The sequence below is a fragment of the Aspergillus pseudotamarii genome (genome assembly GCF_009193445.1).
Source record: "Aspergillus pseudotamarii strain CBS 117625 unplaced genomic scaffold BDV38scaffold_24, whole genome shotgun sequence".
NCBI classification, from domain to species: domain Eukaryota; kingdom Fungi; phylum Ascomycota; class Eurotiomycetes; order Eurotiales; family Aspergillaceae; genus Aspergillus; species Aspergillus pseudotamarii.
The window spans coordinates 191,424-208,170 of record NW_022475038.1 but is presented as its reverse complement, the minus strand read 5'-3'; the positions used below and the strand labels follow the sequence as shown (position 1 = coordinate 208,170).

The following is a 16,747-nucleotide window of genomic DNA, read 5'->3' as shown; positions in this document are numbered from 1 at the left end:
CTCTTGTATACCATTCTGGGTAGCAAGGTTAACCATATAGACTGGACGGCTGTCATCATGTACAACAATCCGATTATTCCCGGATTTAATCCTGACCCTTCCATCATTCGCGTGAAGAATGGCTTTTTCCTCGTAACCTCCTCCTTCGAATACTTCCCCGGGGCTCCGATCTACCATAGCACTGATCTGATACGCTGGACCCTGATCGGCCACGCACTGACCAGACGCAGTCAGATCCACATCCAGACCCCCGAACCTGGCGGTGGAGTCTGGGCGACCACCCTACGATATCATGACGGCGTCTACTACATAATTGCTGCTAGCTTCGAACGCTATCGCCCGCAGGACGATGATCGCGTTTGGCCGCGGGGGTTCTACGTGAAGACAGAGAACATCTGGGATTCAAATTCCTGGTCGGACCCGGTGTTTTTCGACCAGGTCGGGTTTGATCAGGATGTACGTATATCTCGTCCCCCACCATGTTCAGAGTGCACATCTCTTCTAACATGAACCTCTCAAGCTGTTCTGGGACGATGATGGTACAGTTTACCTATCATCAACTTATCGCAAACTAAATAGGACGCCGAACGCAAATCTTAAAGACTTTGCCATCCATATCGCTACCATTGACCTTGCCAGTGGTGCTTCCACATCCGAACCGAAGCTCATCCGAGAATCTACCTCTGGCGTCTCGGAGGGATCACATATATTCAAGCGCGGAAGATACTACTATCTTTTCACCGCCGAAGGGGGTACAGAAAGCGGTCATTGCGAATGGGTGAGTCGCAGTGAGAAGGGCCCGTTCGGTCCGTGGGAAGTGGGGCCGAGTAATCCCCTTTGGAGAAATGGAATTAATGACGAGGTGCAAAATACTGGGCATGCAGACTTGGTGGAGGATGCCCAGGGAAGATGGTGGGCTGTTTTGCTGGGTGTTCGACCGGTGCGAAAAAATGCTTACTGGGAGGAGTCTGTTTTTGGTAACGTTCTTCGTTCTTTGGCATATGGTGCAGAACTGACTCAAGGCCTACTGTGACAATAGGACGCGAAACATTCCTGATACCCGTGGAGTGGAAGGATGACTGGCCGACCTTCAATGAGGGCAAGAAGATCTCTCTTCAATCTGAAAGTCCACACCTTTATGAGTACCAACCTCCCGTATCATGGAGAGACGATTTCTCGGGTCCGGAATTACAGCTAGGCTGGTACCGCAAAAGTGGGTTTGTAAAAGCGTGCTTAATGATACTAAGCTGAGACTGGTTCCTTTAGATACCCCGATGAGAACAGATTGCTCGCTTATAGAGCGACCAAACCACCTCCGTTTACATGGAGGACCATATAATCTCTCCGTTCCCAGCTGCCCGACTCTATTTCTTCGGAAACAAACCCACCTCTACTGCACCTGGGAGACACAATTATCTTTCAATCCTCAATCACCCCATACAGAAGCCGGAACTGTCGTCTGGTGGAACTACTTCACCTACAGCAGTATTGGGATCCGGCTCTCCCCTACAAAGGAAGGGACGCGCATTGTGCGATTCCGACCGGCTGAAGGAGAAGTCATTGATCGAGAACTCGACAGCGCACTGTCGAATGTGGTGTTCTTCATTGAATGCGGAGACCGGTATAGGTTCGGGTTCAGAGAGGTGAACGGTGTTGATTCCCAGACCCATTGGATAGGAGAGGTTCAGAACAGTACAATGACTCAGCCGCCACCAGTTGGTGCACCTTTTACGGGGATGATGCTTGGACTGTACGCTTTTGGAGAACGACAACGCTGCTTGGTTCCGGCAGACTTTGCCTATGCCGAGTTTAGATGATCGGTTAGCCTTATGTACCCCTTATTGGATTGCTTCAAGATACGGTCAATCTTTCCCGTTCCTACTGCAATATCATATATCTGTTTTGAATGTCCTGTTCGGACAGGTATTGCTTCGAAATCATCGCTGATCTTGCAGCATCCGTGATGGAATAGCAAATGCACTTGGTACGTCATAGCGCCAGTGGCATCATCAATCCATATGACACTTTCTACGGGTCTATACCAATAATGGTTTTAGCACCTAGACTAAATTCTGGGGGCGTTGTGTTCCAGCCTCAGTGGTCATCCGCTAGTCATTTGAAAGCACTCCTCCAGAAATCAGCAACTGCTTAAGCAAATATTTGACTTGAATTACTCATTATGAGCTGGTTAAATTGATACTCGCCCTTTGCCCTTCCAGCGCAGAGCCCTGCAATATGTAGAACAAATAAAATATCCAAGATTTTCGCTAGGTGAGACCCGCGTATCACACATTACTAAATGAAGAAAAGGCCCGCTGATGGGCACCTGCAAGAGATAACAGAAAGATGTTCAGTAATGACTCCGCGTGCCGTACGATATAGTGAGTCTGGAGAGAGATTGTAGGGCAGGGTAGTTGTCGGACTGACCCAAATACTGGTCTAGGTGAAAGTCTCAGGTGCCGTCGGTTCCCCTCAAGGTTCCTGCTAGTCCAACATGTGACCCTACCAGTCCTCTTTGAGACTCGGCGATAAACCTTCCACTCAATGAGCTAGACCAGTCCGGGGTTGCAGAGAAGTAGTGACGACTCAACCTATGGGAGTACTGACTACTCAATGGTAGTACCTTACCCAGTCACCTAGCTTCAATTGAGACTCTTGCTAATAGCAGAGTTCTTCCAGACCTGCACAATCCTAATGACGGCCCTTATCCTTGGTAGTTGCTTGACTCTTCCTTTGATATGTGCTCGTCCATTGTTACCTGTTCATCTCCTCCCTTTCTTCCTCACATATTTAAAGCTTTTGCTTCGACCACATTACTGTTTAGCATCGCTGCAATGAGTTCTACTAATTCGTCCAATTCCCCTTGGTATAACCAGCGCCGCAGGTGATCATGAAAGCCACCATCACTGTGATGGTAGTACTACAACATCGAACAACACATCTCGTACTTCTGAGCTTTCCGAAGCACACAGTCAGAGTTCCTGGGTGATGGTACTGGTAATCGTGATGTCGGTGGTGATACTACTTCCGGAGCCGACTCCTTGAGAGGTGATGATACTACAACTCTAGCGACCTATATCACCGACTATCGTTTCGAAAATGGTCCTCGATATTATGCTTTCCGCGATGGCGCGTGCTTGGTGAGTTTATGCTGGGGCCGTCACGAAGTCGATACCGATTTAGTCACTAACCCTACTTGGCACCAATTGGAAATCCACAGGTAACACTTTGTGATTCTGTGGGGTCTTGCACATGGCAAGTCTGATAGCCTTCAGGAAATCCTGGATGTGGGTACTGGTACTGGAGTATGGGTAATGTAAGGAAGAACATACCAATATCTTCCCCTTTTAGCATTGAGGCTAATGCGGAACATAGAGACATGGCTGATGAGTATCCTAGTGCAAGGAGAATCGGTGTCGACCTATCACCGATCCAGCCATCCTTTATCCCTCCGAACTGTGGGTTTAAGATCGATGACGTTACTCTCCCGTGGACCTTTGCTGGGAATCAGTTTGATTTTATCCATTTACGTAAACTGTTTGGTTGTATTGCGGACTGGGACGAATTCTTTCGGCAATGTTTGTGTTTCCTCAAGCCCGGTGGCTCTATTGAGGTGGTGGAACACTCACTGCAGTGAGTTTCGGATGACGGCAGTCTAGGTCCAGACCATTTCTACCAATCATGGAGCTATACCTTCCTAGAGGCAGCAAGACTCTGGGGTAAAAACTTCGCAATTTGGGGAGAAAGCGCGTAACGTCTCGAGCAGGTGGGATTCGTTATTGTGGTTCAAACAAACTATGAATGGCCAATAAATGGGTATGTTCGTCTTTCTTCAGACCCTTGTTTATGCGCTATTTGGAAATAGGTGGAGTTCAGACCCTAAGCTACACGAGCTCGTGAGTTAGCGATTTATCTCATGCTATTTCCTCTTATCACCGCTTACCGAGACAGGGTCACTGGAATCATGTTTGAATGCATGATGGAATAGAAGGGTTTGGGTTACGTTTACTTACATCCACTCTAAAGTGGCCGGACGACGAAGCTCAGCTGTTCCTGGCAAAAATGTGCAGATGTCTTGGAAATCTCAAAACACATGCATATCTGCCAGTAACCGTTGTTGTAGCACGGAAACCTGACCCTACAGTTGTTGAGGGGTATTAAGCTTTGCTTTCAATTTGGCAGCATACAAAAGACATTGATTTCTGCCAAATGATGGCTGTGGACCCTGCAACTGACAAGGTTATATTTTCCCTTATCTGCATCTAGAACCACCGTTAGGAAAGCACACCAGTCTTACAAACGGTTAGGGTTAAATTATCGACCCTTGTGTACAGTATGGATCGGGCGTCTTCTTTCATAAAAGCTAGATTAATGTGCACATGCCAAACTTCTAACTTAGCCATGTTCAAAGGGAGAGAGACTTGGCAAAAGAAAATCACGGACTCAAACATTATGCTTGCCACCAGTCACAATGGTCGACTATCGACTCTCTTCGGGCTTGTCAACGACAGTATGTCGGTCCCGCCAACGTACGATTTACCAAGCATGTCTCTGCCACACGAGTATCCCAAGGATCTTGGGTCAGACCGTCTCTACTGGTCAAGGCGGGTCACATGTCTCTTATGTGCGACTGGACTCGCGTTCGTGTTAGGTCCTGCTTACGGATGCGCTATCTTACACGGTCCTTGTGAAACTGCAGGGCCACTTATCATTCTTTAAGGCGACTAGTGTCAAGCCACAATCTGCTACCAACGCTCCTTCTCCCTTGACATGTGTACATTTATTCCGCACCGACTCCAAACCGGCCCACAATGCAACTCTTAATGATATCTTGGGTTTGACAATATTATTCCGGCTCTGTCCGGTACCTAGCCTTCGTACGCGCTGACGGCGTTGACGTAGTTGAATCCATGTGGAAGAATGAAGGGTGCTCGGTGAGTCCCTATGGAGACGATGTTACCTAAAATCTGATATCACTGGGTATAGCTTAGTTTCTGTCACAGTGCAGCCTTAGCCGATTACGACGCTTCTTTGATGTGAAGCACCTTGGCGAATCAAGCGCGGTCAGATCAAGGTAATATGAGCTCCCGGACGACCACTAAGAGCAAGACTGACTTGCTGTTGCCTAAGCAAGGATAGCTTGCTAATAACCTTCGGTTAATCATCTTTCCCAGTGGCTCAACAATAGGTAGTTCTCCCCAGAACTCATGAAAAGGTCCTTTACTTTTCACCCCCCCTTTTTTTTAAGAGAGGGGTGATCGTATAATCTGGTTGGAAATGAGATAAAACCTTCTAGAACATTATCTAGTATGGTGAATCATAGACTATGCAACGGCTGCGTTCCACTAGTTGATGACTAGTTGCTCACTAGCCCATAACCATATTTCCAAACAAGGCGGAGTGGATATGAATTGCCACGCTCGATAAACAGAGAAGCAATGCAAACTTGGAAAAATCCACACAATGTCTTGTCTCAAGTTATTGCCGGGCTCTATCTTGTGGCCAATCGTTGCAGTGTCTAATTATAACAATACCCGATATCACAACACAGCCTTATCCTTGAAAAATTTGGGTGATCGACCGACCAGAATCGATTCTTATTTTTGGCTGAGATCCACTCGACAAAAAAATGTCCACCGCCTTAGGCCTATCGCAGTAACGAACACGAGTACGACAGAGACTAGGTTCATCCCCGCCGATCAAACAGGCCTCACCTTCACATTACTCTAATAGAATCTTTTATATAAACGCCACCTTCAACCAGATCATAATGTCCCTTCATCAAACCTCCACGTTCCTGCACAATAATGGCTTCCAAACCTCTCCAGCGGTCGAAGTCGGATGACCTCGCGGAAGTAGTAGACCCTCCTCCACCTTATACACTGATTGCAGAATCAGGATCCAGCACAGTACAAGGTATAGTTGGCAAGCAAATTACATCACTACCATTCACTGACAAATTAGATGACGGTCGCATCGACGTGGATCTCGACTCTCCCGCGGCAAGAACTGCTCTCAAGTTTATCCCCCGGCCCAGTGAAGACGATTTAATAAGCCCGCCGCCAACCTACTCGGGACCAGTAATATGCGATATCAAACTCAACATTGTGATTCATGTCGTTGGGAGCCGAGGTGATGTTCAACCTTTTATTGCATTGGGGAACGAATTGCAAAAGCATGGCCATCGAATACGATTAGCAACACACGATGTATTTCATTCCTTCGTTCGAAAGTCGGGTCTGGAGTTCTATCCGATAGGCGGCGATCCTGCAGAACTCATGGCATTTATGGTGAAGAACCCAGGTCTCATCCCAAACATGAAGAGTCTGAAGGCAGGCGAGATCACACGAAAGCGGGTGATGGTCCGAGAGATGCTGGAAGGATGCTGGAAGTCTTGTATCGAGGATGACCCTGGCACGGGGGCCCCGTTCGTGGCCGACGCTATCATTGCAAACCCTCCCAGCTTTGCGCATGTCCACTGTGCTCAAGCCCTAGGTGTTCCTCTACACTTGATGTTCACGATGCCTTGGAGTTCGACATCTGAGTACCCTCATCCGCTAGCCAATTTGAAATACTCGGGGAATAACGCGAGCTTCGCAAATGCCGTTTCGTACGGAGTCGTGGAGTGGATGACCTGGCAAGGGTGAGCTTAAGCGTTCGCATAGTGGAGACAACTATCTAATCTGCTGTATTTAGACTTGGCGACGTGATCAACGACTGGAGAGAAACTATTGATCTCGAACGGGTTCCGCTCACGGAAGGGCCGAGCCTTGTGCAGACACTCAAAGTGCCATTCACATATTGCTGGTCTCCAGCTTTGGTACCCAAGCCCAAGGATTGGCCGTCTTACATCGGTACGTCTCTCCAACCCTTCTTGATTGTGCCCTACTAAGTTTCTAGATGTCTGCGGCTTCTTCTTTCGTGAGTTGCCGATATATACCCCTTCGTCTGAACTAGATGCATTCCTCCGAGCCGGCCCACCGCCTGTGTATATCGGCTTCGGTAGCATCGTCATTGATGATCCCCCGCGGCTCACTTCGATTCTCGAGAAAGCCGTCCGAGCGGTCGGGGTTCGTGCAATTATCTCACGAGGGTGGAGTAATCTCGGGGGTTCCTCATCAGAAGACATCTTGTATATCGGCGACTGCCCTCACGAATGGCTTTTTCAACACGTATCAGCTGTGGTACATCATGGTGGTGCGGGGACAACAGCATGTGGCCTACGCTTCGGGAAACCTACCGCCATTGTGCCCTTCTTTGGAGATCAGCCCTTCTGGGGTAAGATGATCGCGGCGTCTGGTGCTGGTTCCGAGCCAATCCCACAGAAGACTTTGACGGCTGAAAACCTCGCTGAGGCAATCCGACACTGTCTCACTCCTCAAGCAAAGGAGGCTGCGAAAGACATTTCTATAAAAATGCAATACGAGTCGGGTGTCAAAGCCGCTGTGGAATCCTTCCATCGAAATCTCCCATTGGACCGCATGCGATGCCAGGTAATTCCCGATCAGCCCGCGTCGTGGATATACAGAAAGTCCGCCAAACCCATCTTTCTCTCCAAATTAGGCGCTCAGATTTTACTGGACCACTTGCGCATTGAGTCTAAGAACCTACAGTCGTATGACCCCACTTGTCCCCGCTCATTTTATCATCCAAGCTAACGTGACAGACACGAAATCCGTCCTATAATCATAACGAATCGCCGATATGATCCGATCACGAGCACAACTTCAGCAACGATAGGGTATGGCACCGATATGCTGAGAGCCACATCGGATATGTTTATGAAACCGTACCAAGAGCTAAAAGGCCGATCCAATACAACTCCAGCAGCAACCAACACCGAAGATTCTCTTTCCAAGGTCGACTCACAGACCACAACTGCTAGTGGCAAGAACAAGGTCGACTGGGATGCCACAGGAGCGGCTATAGGTGCCGGGGCGGCAGGATTTGGCAACTTTATGAAGCATGTTTACAGGGGAGTGATTGTCGACATTCCGCTGGCTGCTACGGAGGGCCTCCGGGCCGTGCCACGTCTATATGGTGAAGAGGTGGAAGACTATGCTATTCGCGACTGGAAAAGCGGTGCTATCGCAGGTGGCAAGAATTTTACTCAAGGGATGCGAGAAGGCTTCACCGATATATTCACGCAGACCCACAAGGGAGCCAAGGAAGAGGGTGCAGTGGGAATGGCTAAAGGGTTCCTCAAAGGAACAATTAGCATCAGCACCAAAGTACCATCAGGTAGGCTAGCCCTGTCTTTTTTTTTTTTTTTTTTTTTTTTTTTTTTTTTTTTTTTTTTTTTTTTTTTTTTTTTTTTCTCCTTTTTTTTTTTTTTTTTTTTTTTTTTTTTTTTTGCGAACCCTGCTGACCCTTGACCAGCTGCAATTGGTCTCGTTGCCTATCCAGCCCATGGAATAACCAAGAGCCTACACACGGTTATCAAGTCAAAGACGAGGAAACAAATCGTCCAAGCGCGACTTCAGGAGGGCCAATATATCGCACGAAAGGTTGTGAAGCCTGAAATCGATCATGCCTTGGTAATGCAGAGCTTCGATGCTCTGAAGAATGCGGGAAAAGGCTGATCATTTGAGGAATTTCTAATGGGAGAATTGCAACATCATTAAGCGTCGCATCTGCTTCAAGCATTTAAAAGCTGCATATTTGAAACAATACAACTTCTGTCCAGGCGGCGGAACGAACTTTTCAACTTTCTCCTAGATTTAATTTTTTTTTAATATCTTTATCTAGAAATATACTGGCTTAATAGTTACTAAATCCAGTAAAATATTTTGTTTTTGATTGTCCGGGTATTCTGTTATATAATACTTATATAGTTACTTGCCTGTATTTACTAGGGTCTTACTGGCCCTCATTCTCCTCAATATAGTAGAGATACCAGACCATATACACGTCCTTTTGTTAGAAAGTGGCACATATCAAATGCGATACCATTCCCGAACCAAATTGATGCCTGGGCCCATTAAGTCACCTAAGCGCTGCTCTCAAAAAAGTATTCTACTGGACACAATACCTCAACTATCCCAGCTATTATTGGCCTTGGGCCTTGGCTACACGTCTTTTAGCTGAGCCACCACTTATGCAGTCTAGTTCGGAAGGAAATGGAATATGGTGTTTAATCTGTTTCAAGACCTGGCCCATCTGGGCACTTATACATAGTACTTCAGTAACACTAAGAATATCTTTATTGGCTTACTGTAAGAACTTTATAGGCACTTTTCAGCCCGATACGGTCTTTTTGCTGCGGACTTCATGAAAGTACAGATAAGTTATGTTCACTGCTTTGCTGTCAAAAATATACAATGGCAAACTTGTAATTAGCGCCTGCTGGCTTTCTGAGACTTTTCCAGTTGCCCGGGATGTCTGACGAATCGACATGAATTTTGTGCTTGCGAAGACCCACTTGCTTGCTATCTCCCTCCTTTTTCTTTTCTTTTCTTTTCTTTTTTTTTAACATGACTTTTGGACGCAGTGAATGGCACGTACCTTCTAGTCAGAGTAGAACTGACAAGACTAGAGAGGAAGCCTGATATATACCATTCCAAAAGGCCGACTGCGATTTTGAAAAAGGAGAAAAAGGATTCTATTTTAGTATCTACGATCACGTGATCAGTTGCAAGGTGTCCTACATTTTGTGAACAGTCCAAGCTTTGATAGTGTCCAAGTACTGTACATCTCTGCCTGCTCTGATAGAATATTCCCAAGATGACAACAAGCCTTCCTCTTTTCAGGGGAAACAGCATTTCCTTGGAAGATGCCTTGGAAGATGACGACAATATTCTCCATCGGTTAGATTATCCGGAGAAAAAGAAGGAATTCTGGTCGTATCTTCTCTCTCATAAGAATGATATCGAAGAATTAGTGTGCTTTCATCTTTGTGCAAAACATTGCCAGGTAGCTGATGAAGCTCATTGGTTATTCGGGAGCTACAATGTATGCATTCCAGTCTACATTGACCCTCCATCTGAGCACGCGGTTCTTGTTCGAATCCCCTTACCGTTTAAAATCGGAGAGACATTTAATCCTGGAAATATGGATGAAAAGCTGCGGTGCGAAGTAGCTACCTATATTTGGATTCGTGAGAATTGCCCGACTGTCCCTATTCCGTCCCTATACGGATTCGCGTTCCCCAATGGGCTTACTGTTTGTGAACTCAGATCTAATATTTTTCAGAACAAATTAACTAAGTGCCCTATTCCTAGTTTGCTGAAGTATCTTCTGTATCATTCCTTTCTCGACTCCAGTGGCGTATAAAACGGACCATCAACTCGTTGCTTGGGTTCCCTGCAGCATGCCCCTATATCGGCCTCAGACGGCCGAATCCATTGAGAACCGGATACATGATCATAAGCCTCGTGAAGAATGGTCAGATGCTTTCCAATTCTTGGGCCACATATCTTCTTGAGGATAATTCACGCAGACAGACTCTTTTCCGTGACCTCGCGAACATCGTAATTACATTGAATCGTACACGGTTGCCGCAAATCGGGTCTCTGACTTTAAGTGACGATGGGGTTATTAGTGTAACGAACCGCCCCTTGACACTTCGACTCCAAACATTTGAAAATGAAGGTATTCCTACGATCCCGAGAGCCTCAACTTACCAGGCTGTAGAGCCTTATATTCTAGATCTTTTACAGTGCCATGACAACCGCATTTACTACCAGCCAAATGCCATCCATAGCACAAATGACGGCCAGGAGCAATTTGCCGCTTTGACTATGATGCGCGGTCTTCTCCATCAATTTGTGTCCCGTCAATATCGCGATGGGCCATTTGTGCTTACACTTACTGATCTTCACCCAAGCAACATCTTCGTTGATGAAGACTGGCATATAACGTCCCTTATTGACCTAGAATGGGCATGTTCGTTCCCGATCGAGCTACAAACACCCCCATACTGGTTATCCGGTCGGCCTATTGATGACATTGAACATGGAGAGCATCTACAAACTTTCGATAAGATCATCAATGAATTCATAGATACCTTTGAAGAACAGGAAAAAAGGCTTCAAGACCCCAATGCTTTCCAGGCTCAGATTATGAGACAATGCTGGAATAGTGGAAGTTTCTGGTATTTTCAAGCTTCACATAGCCCAAAGGGCCTTCTTAGTGTCTTCAACGAGCATATCCAACGCAAATTTTGTGAGGAACATTGCACTCAACGCGTGTTTGATCGAACTGTCAGCCCATACTGGTGTGTAGGAGCTGATGACTTTATTCGAACGAAGGTGGAGGAAGAGAAAGAGTACAAGAATCGGTTAAGAAAACGGTTTAATAATATTGGACAACAATGATGATCTATGCGTCTGAAAGCTTTCTCTTGTATTCTGTTCTTTCGTGAGCGGTTCTATTGTGCCAGATAGCGTAAGAAGACATTCTATTATATCTTATTCTTCTTATCTTATCTACTAATCCTTCTTCTTGCTCTGTCTTCTTTTCTATGCCTCTTCCCCTGAAAATATTACCTGGCTAATATTTGAATTGTTAGCAATTTGCTGAGATAATAGCTCTATATCTTTCTTTTCTCTTGCTCTCCGAGCTTCTTTATCTGATAATATCGACATATTTATAAGTTGATTTTACTCGACTCTCTTCTGCTCTGTGGCACTTTTATCGGTCATATTAAAAGAGAATAATTGAAGGTTAATAGAAAATGTATCCAGAGAGCCATAGGTGGGAGTTTGGAGGTGGTGTTATTCTACAGCGGGGGTGACATGTAATAATATTTTCTGCCACAGTGCGGGGATTTCACATGACAGGTAGCAATCCACATATAGAGAGACTTTTCTGGATGCTAATGCATGGCGATTATGCATCTGTTGATTTGATAGGCGAAGGGCGCCCAATCTATAACTAGAGAGCGGTCAAGACTTCTCGAAATAGGCTATCGAGGACTTGAGCTGGGCTTTATCCTACTCGCGGGTGGATAATGGAAGAGTTACTGTGCCTTCCCTTTCTATTGGAGCAAAAACTCCGAAACTAGCCTATTGAGTTGTAGGTAATTTATTGGAATAGCACAAGTAGTATTATATTTGGGGTTTTAAGAAGCAATATTATATGTCAATACTATTGAAATACCATCTGTTAATGATCATAGTTTAGAACTGACAATAACTAAGCAGTGGGTTGCGGAGAACAGTAGTATATAGGGCATTTCATTCAGGATCGCATGTATGATATAGACAGCTGTCTCAGTAAATCTTATAATATATCTAATTAAGACCCAAAAAGTAATGCGCGAGGCCTAAATTTGTTTATAACTGAATAACTAAGGCAACTAGCTGTATTTGAGACTGCAAGTTAGTTAAGCAATTATGCTTTATAGTGACAAAGTAGTCTAGATATGAGACTGTTTTTATGAAGCGGAGCCATGTGCTAATTACTCTCTCATTCCACTACTCTAGCTAATGGGATATCTTCTCCCCCCCCCCTCCTCTGATTAATATTGGGATAAGGAGTAGTTATATGGTATATAATCTAATAATTTATAGTTCCCTTACAGGTATTCAGAGGATCAAAATAAAGTAGCTACTATTCATTACTCTATTTGGCCGGATTTGCCTCAGGAAGTCAGGCCCTCTCGGTTACAGAACTATACGGTTCTCTATTACCAAGACTAGAAACCAATCTATAAAAATAGAGTTACCTTCATCTATCTGGACCACTTTTCCGACAGGACTTTAGTACCCATCTGGACTCTATACTTCTGCTAGATATAGTGCGCTGTGTGGGCTATACTATCTGGGCTATGTACTCCTACTGGATCTGATATAGTATGTGGACCTTAGTGATTCTTTATATAGCGGGACACTTAAAATTTAGTACCCTAAGCTTATTTCCCCCGCTCCGCTACACCTGAAAATTGGGATTTAACTATTAGAAATACTTTTGTGCTATGTAACCAGACCTTCCACAATTGAAATATAGACTATTCTGCCATCTCTCCTTATTAAGTTGACGTTCAACAGTGATTGCTTTCTCTACCATCTTTTCCAATATATCGGAAGTTCCCCTGCGTGACGGATTCCGTCTTGCAATTCTTTTTTGAGCTTATCGGAAAAAAGGGATGCAATGCATGCCTCCCGTATGATTTTGGTTGTATAATGAACATAGCCACTCCTCCCCCTGGGTAGTCCTTGTAGGTAACTTTCTACGGTCTCCCCTCTGCGTAACGGTTTGCCTCCCTAGCCTGAGCGAACACCGAGAGATTCGTGGAATATAGTGTGAAACTTTCAGTTGTCAGTTGCAGAAGTCATCCTTTGGGAAGACTCCTTGAAAAAAGCGAAATTACCCTAAGGAGGTGGGAAGTTCCCTCCTTATTCGGAAATTAGAAATATTTTAGCATTCTCTGATCTGATATCCCTGTTTTCCATCTAGACAGCCTAGATTTATTTAGATTTATCTGGGCTTTTATAGTTATAAGTACTATTGTTTTATCCCTATATTATAGATACCAATTTCATTATATAGTAAAAATACTACGGAAAGATGTATAACTATAGCTAGCAATAAAGTCAGCGTTCTGGTTAATAAAAGTATGATATGTGTGTAGCAGTGTAACCTTAATAAGTAGCATAATTCACCCGAGGTTACCAGTTATAAGGAAGGTGTCAATCCTTCCAGTCTAAATCTGCCTATTTGTCTGATATTATCCACGTCACAGATAACCAGTCCAGATATGCAAATAACTGATACCACACCGCACAGTTCTAGCCAGTGAATAAGGACCTCCAGGAAGCGCGAGCAAATAGTAACAACAGTTTCCCAGCAGCTCGTCCACACGAGACATCGATAGACTTGGGTAATAGACGAGATTGCCAGGTCTGGTAGTATATTACTTTCTTTTTAAAAGAGTGATAAAAGATACTGAGTCTAAGGCAGTATATCAGCCAACAATACCTTTAATAAGGTTCTTTACATCATTTCGAATTATTATTTCGTGACAACTTCGGACAGAATGTTGACTATAACTAAACTCTTAGATAATCGTATAGCTGCGATAGCAGGAGGTCAGTAATGGATGGATCTGAACGTGGAGAAGGGCGCGCCCATAGGGGAGTCCTTGCTCTGTAGCGATGATCATGTACGTTAAACCGTAGCGACTGTTTTCTGGCTGATAATTGGAACTAGTCGTGATTCATTTGCATGCGCCGCACAGCACGCCCTTCACGGTGCAGGCTACTGGTAACTTATGATTCGCAGGTGCGTATGTATATCAAGAAACGAGTGGTTTGGAGCGACGAATGTCGCACAATGATGTTTGGCCTTATTGCACATCAGGGGTTCGTATGAGAAAGTGGATATTTGGGTTGGATATGCATACACCATCCATCAATTCCAGCGCGTAGAACCTAATAGAAATAAGGCCCATGTGTAACAAGGCCAGGTTTTCCAAAGCGAAGGCGAGTATTCAGCCCCTGGCTTCGAGGCCCACTTTCCAAATGCCGAATATCTGGAAGCAAGCGGGCTTCATATTTGAAACGATAGTAAAACTGAGAGATAAATTGGCCGTGATCTCCATTGATACTCATTTCTCCTCGCGAAGTTTATTCGCAATAGAAGTCAGTCAAATGGCCAATACCTCCTGTAATCAGCTTTTTCTTCGTCAGATTCAGCCAATTGCTCCAATATCTGACCTTTGACTTTGTCAAGAGCCGCTTTGCAATCATCGTATCGCTCGTGCTCTATGAAGCCTTTGTCCGGCCATAAATCACCCAAACTCTCCTTGACCTCTGCAACAAGATCGGTTCCGGCAACGGCACCATCGCTATCTATCTTAATACGCTCGATATCTTCTTTCGAAAAGTCAAAGGGGAACGGGGCGTCACGGGTGACAGCAGGTAGGTCTTCCCATGAGTCCTTTAGATCGACCAAGAGCGATTGGAAGTGCGCCTCGCCGTATTCGAACATGCGGTGGGCAAGAAAGATCAAGCCATAGGCTGGCGTCTTTCGGAATTCGATGACTCGGTATAGGTCTGGGTTTTTTGCATGCATAAGTTTCCGCCAGCCGATGAATACGTTCTGGACGGTATACACCTGCATAGCCGTAACCCGTTCTTCTGAGGAGAGTCCGGAAAGTTTTGGTTTTGGTGCTAGATCGAGTGTCTCGGGCTCAAGGCCATCCCAGTCGAGAAAGGCCGGGTCGGGATTGTGATTGAAGAGTGGTGAAATATGACAGGACTGCCAGTCGATGATACCTGTGATATTTTCGGGGTTTTCTGGATCTACAAAAACATTGTCATCGTGCAAATCATGATGCCAGAGACGTGGGTCCATGATGGCAGCGTCCTCCGGAACAAGAGCTTCAATGATTTGTTGGTACATTGCCAGAGCAGTAAGCTTCTTTTGCATGTCTGGCTTGTAGAGCTTTGGTCCACAGAATAAAGCAATTTGTTTTGCTGGTTTCAAAGACTGGACTGCTTTTTTCTCGCGCATCCCGACTGCTTGTAGATACTGCACTGGAGAAATCCCTATATGTTGATCAGTAGCCGTATAAAGACAATAAAAGCTCTCACATACATGGCCCCCTGTTAATATTCAAACTTGAACGGCCCGCATCCGACCAATCCCGGCCTGTAGTAGGGCCAATAGCAAACTTTGACCCTTTGATGGCAATACCATCCTTAACGTAGTAGGTGCCGCTATCTGGCTGATGTACGTCTCTTGCGTAGTACAAGCTGCCATAGTGCGAGAATGAAACATTCAGCCATTTGTTCTGGAGACGTGTTGCAGAAAGAAGCACCTGGAGCTTCTGGGGCAGTTTCATAGTACCCCAGACTTGAGAGAGCGGAACACCCTCGACTTTATCCATGATGATAAACTCAGCCCCGACGGGATGCGTTTTTGCTTGCGGGTTCCATGAATAAACCCGAGGCACTGGAGTGTCAAGAATAGTTCTCGCCTACCACATGAGTCACATAAGTAATCTTAGCGTCATAGAGTTCGAGGTAATCTTACAAAATCCATTGTGGCGACTTCACTAGCTGTAGTAAAGTGTGGAACACCAGCGTTCGGGTTAGGTACCTTCGCAACGACTTCTTTGCCATTTTCCATAGTCATAAGAAAAGCTTTGTTGAACATGCCGTCCGGGTATTTCTTGATAGAAATGCATTGACCGGCGCCAACTGAGTCTGCCGCGACACAGGCGAGCCTGTTCAAGTCAAATCTAGTCTCCCGCTTTTGGAGATTTTCCGCCTCTTCCACAACAAAGCGACCACGAGTAAATTTAAAAAGTTCGTCGTTGGAATTCCAGTCTTATCCATATAAGTGATATGTTCAACCGCGCTTAGATGGGGATGCTTACCAGTCTGAGAGGAGCGCATATTAATGGAACAATGACCGTGAGATAGCGATGAAGCTCTCGAGGCTGAGCGGCAATGTTGCTTTGAGTTTGATATAATACTTTGCGCGGTGCACCAAAGACGCGTAGATAGGAGTCGGCACATGCTTCAAAAAAGGTACTAGCGACGCTAATGCTACTTACCTTACAGGAAGCACATAGCACTCGATAATGTGAGTGTCCGACAATCGAAAAACTAAAGGAGCAAAAAGTGATTGTTTGAGAGCATCTTCGTTGCCGCGCAAGTCGAAAGAGATGGTCATGCAGATGAAGCACGCAGTGGTCACGTGATTGGGATATGTTAAGCCTGGGGGCGATGGGGTTTCGCCTTTTGCGGGGACGCCACGGATCTCATTAGCATTAGGTATGGAGTACTCACAGGACATC

General features: G+C 45.4%; 5 protein-coding genes across 5 annotated transcripts; 4 read left to right on the top strand and 1 right to left on the bottom strand.

Annotated features, from left to right (window-relative positions):
• Nucleotides 1–47: 47 nt before the first annotated feature.
• On the top strand, nucleotides 48–2,169 carry BDV38DRAFT_81876 (glycoside hydrolase family 43 protein). The gene is made up of 4 exons (XM_032063970.1): nucleotides 48–456; nucleotides 521–977; nucleotides 1,040–1,213; nucleotides 1,267–2,169. Exons 1-4 carry the CDS (start codon nucleotides 58–60, stop codon nucleotides 1,815–1,817), a joined length of 1,581 nt encoding a protein of 526 aa, XP_031913978.1. The 5' UTR covers nucleotides 48–57; the 3' UTR covers nucleotides 1,818–2,169.
• A 721-nt stretch (nucleotides 2,170–2,890) lies between these two features.
• On the top strand, nucleotides 2,891–4,161 carry BDV38DRAFT_270943 (class I SAM-dependent methyltransferase; the record flags this gene model as incomplete). Its single annotated transcript, XM_032057233.1, has 7 exons — nucleotides 2,891–2,914; nucleotides 2,973–3,220; nucleotides 3,269–3,316; nucleotides 3,376–3,599; nucleotides 3,639–3,750; nucleotides 3,906–3,952; nucleotides 3,989–4,161. The coding sequence occupies 7 exons, from the start codon at nucleotides 2,891–2,893 to the stop codon at nucleotides 4,159–4,161; spliced, it is 876 nt and encodes a 291-aa protein (XP_031913977.1).
• A 1,646-nt stretch (nucleotides 4,162–5,807) lies between these two features.
• On the top strand, nucleotides 5,808–8,582 carry BDV38DRAFT_270942 (putative sterol glucosyltransferase; the record flags this gene model as incomplete). The annotated part of the gene is made up of 6 exons (XM_032057232.1): nucleotides 5,808–5,916; nucleotides 5,965–6,643; nucleotides 6,697–6,854; nucleotides 6,901–7,615; nucleotides 7,721–8,241; nucleotides 8,380–8,582. 6 exons carry the CDS (start codon nucleotides 5,808–5,810, stop codon nucleotides 8,580–8,582), a joined length of 2,385 nt encoding a protein of 794 aa, XP_031913976.1.
• Nucleotides 8,583–9,723: 1,141 nt separating this feature from the next.
• BDV38DRAFT_292528 (uncharacterized protein) lies at nucleotides 9,724–11,315 on the top strand (the record flags this gene model as incomplete). The annotated part of the gene is made up of 2 exons (XM_032062027.1): nucleotides 9,724–10,161; nucleotides 10,221–11,315. 2 exons carry the CDS (start codon nucleotides 9,724–9,726, stop codon nucleotides 11,313–11,315), a joined length of 1,533 nt encoding a protein of 510 aa, XP_031913975.1.
• Nucleotides 11,316–13,928: 2,613 nt separating this feature from the next.
• Nucleotides 13,929–16,544, bottom strand: BDV38DRAFT_245863 (aminoglycoside phosphotransferase family protein). Its single transcript, XM_032054476.1, has 4 exons — nucleotides 16,325–16,544; nucleotides 15,979–16,274; nucleotides 15,541–15,922; nucleotides 13,929–15,491 (listed from the first exon to the last, which is right to left on the bottom strand). The coding sequence occupies exons 1-4, from the start codon at nucleotides 16,464–16,466 to the stop codon at nucleotides 14,584–14,586; spliced, it is 1,728 nt and encodes a 575-aa protein (XP_031913974.1). The 5' UTR covers nucleotides 16,467–16,544; the 3' UTR covers nucleotides 13,929–14,583.
• Between the last annotated feature and the right edge of the window lie 203 nt (nucleotides 16,545–16,747).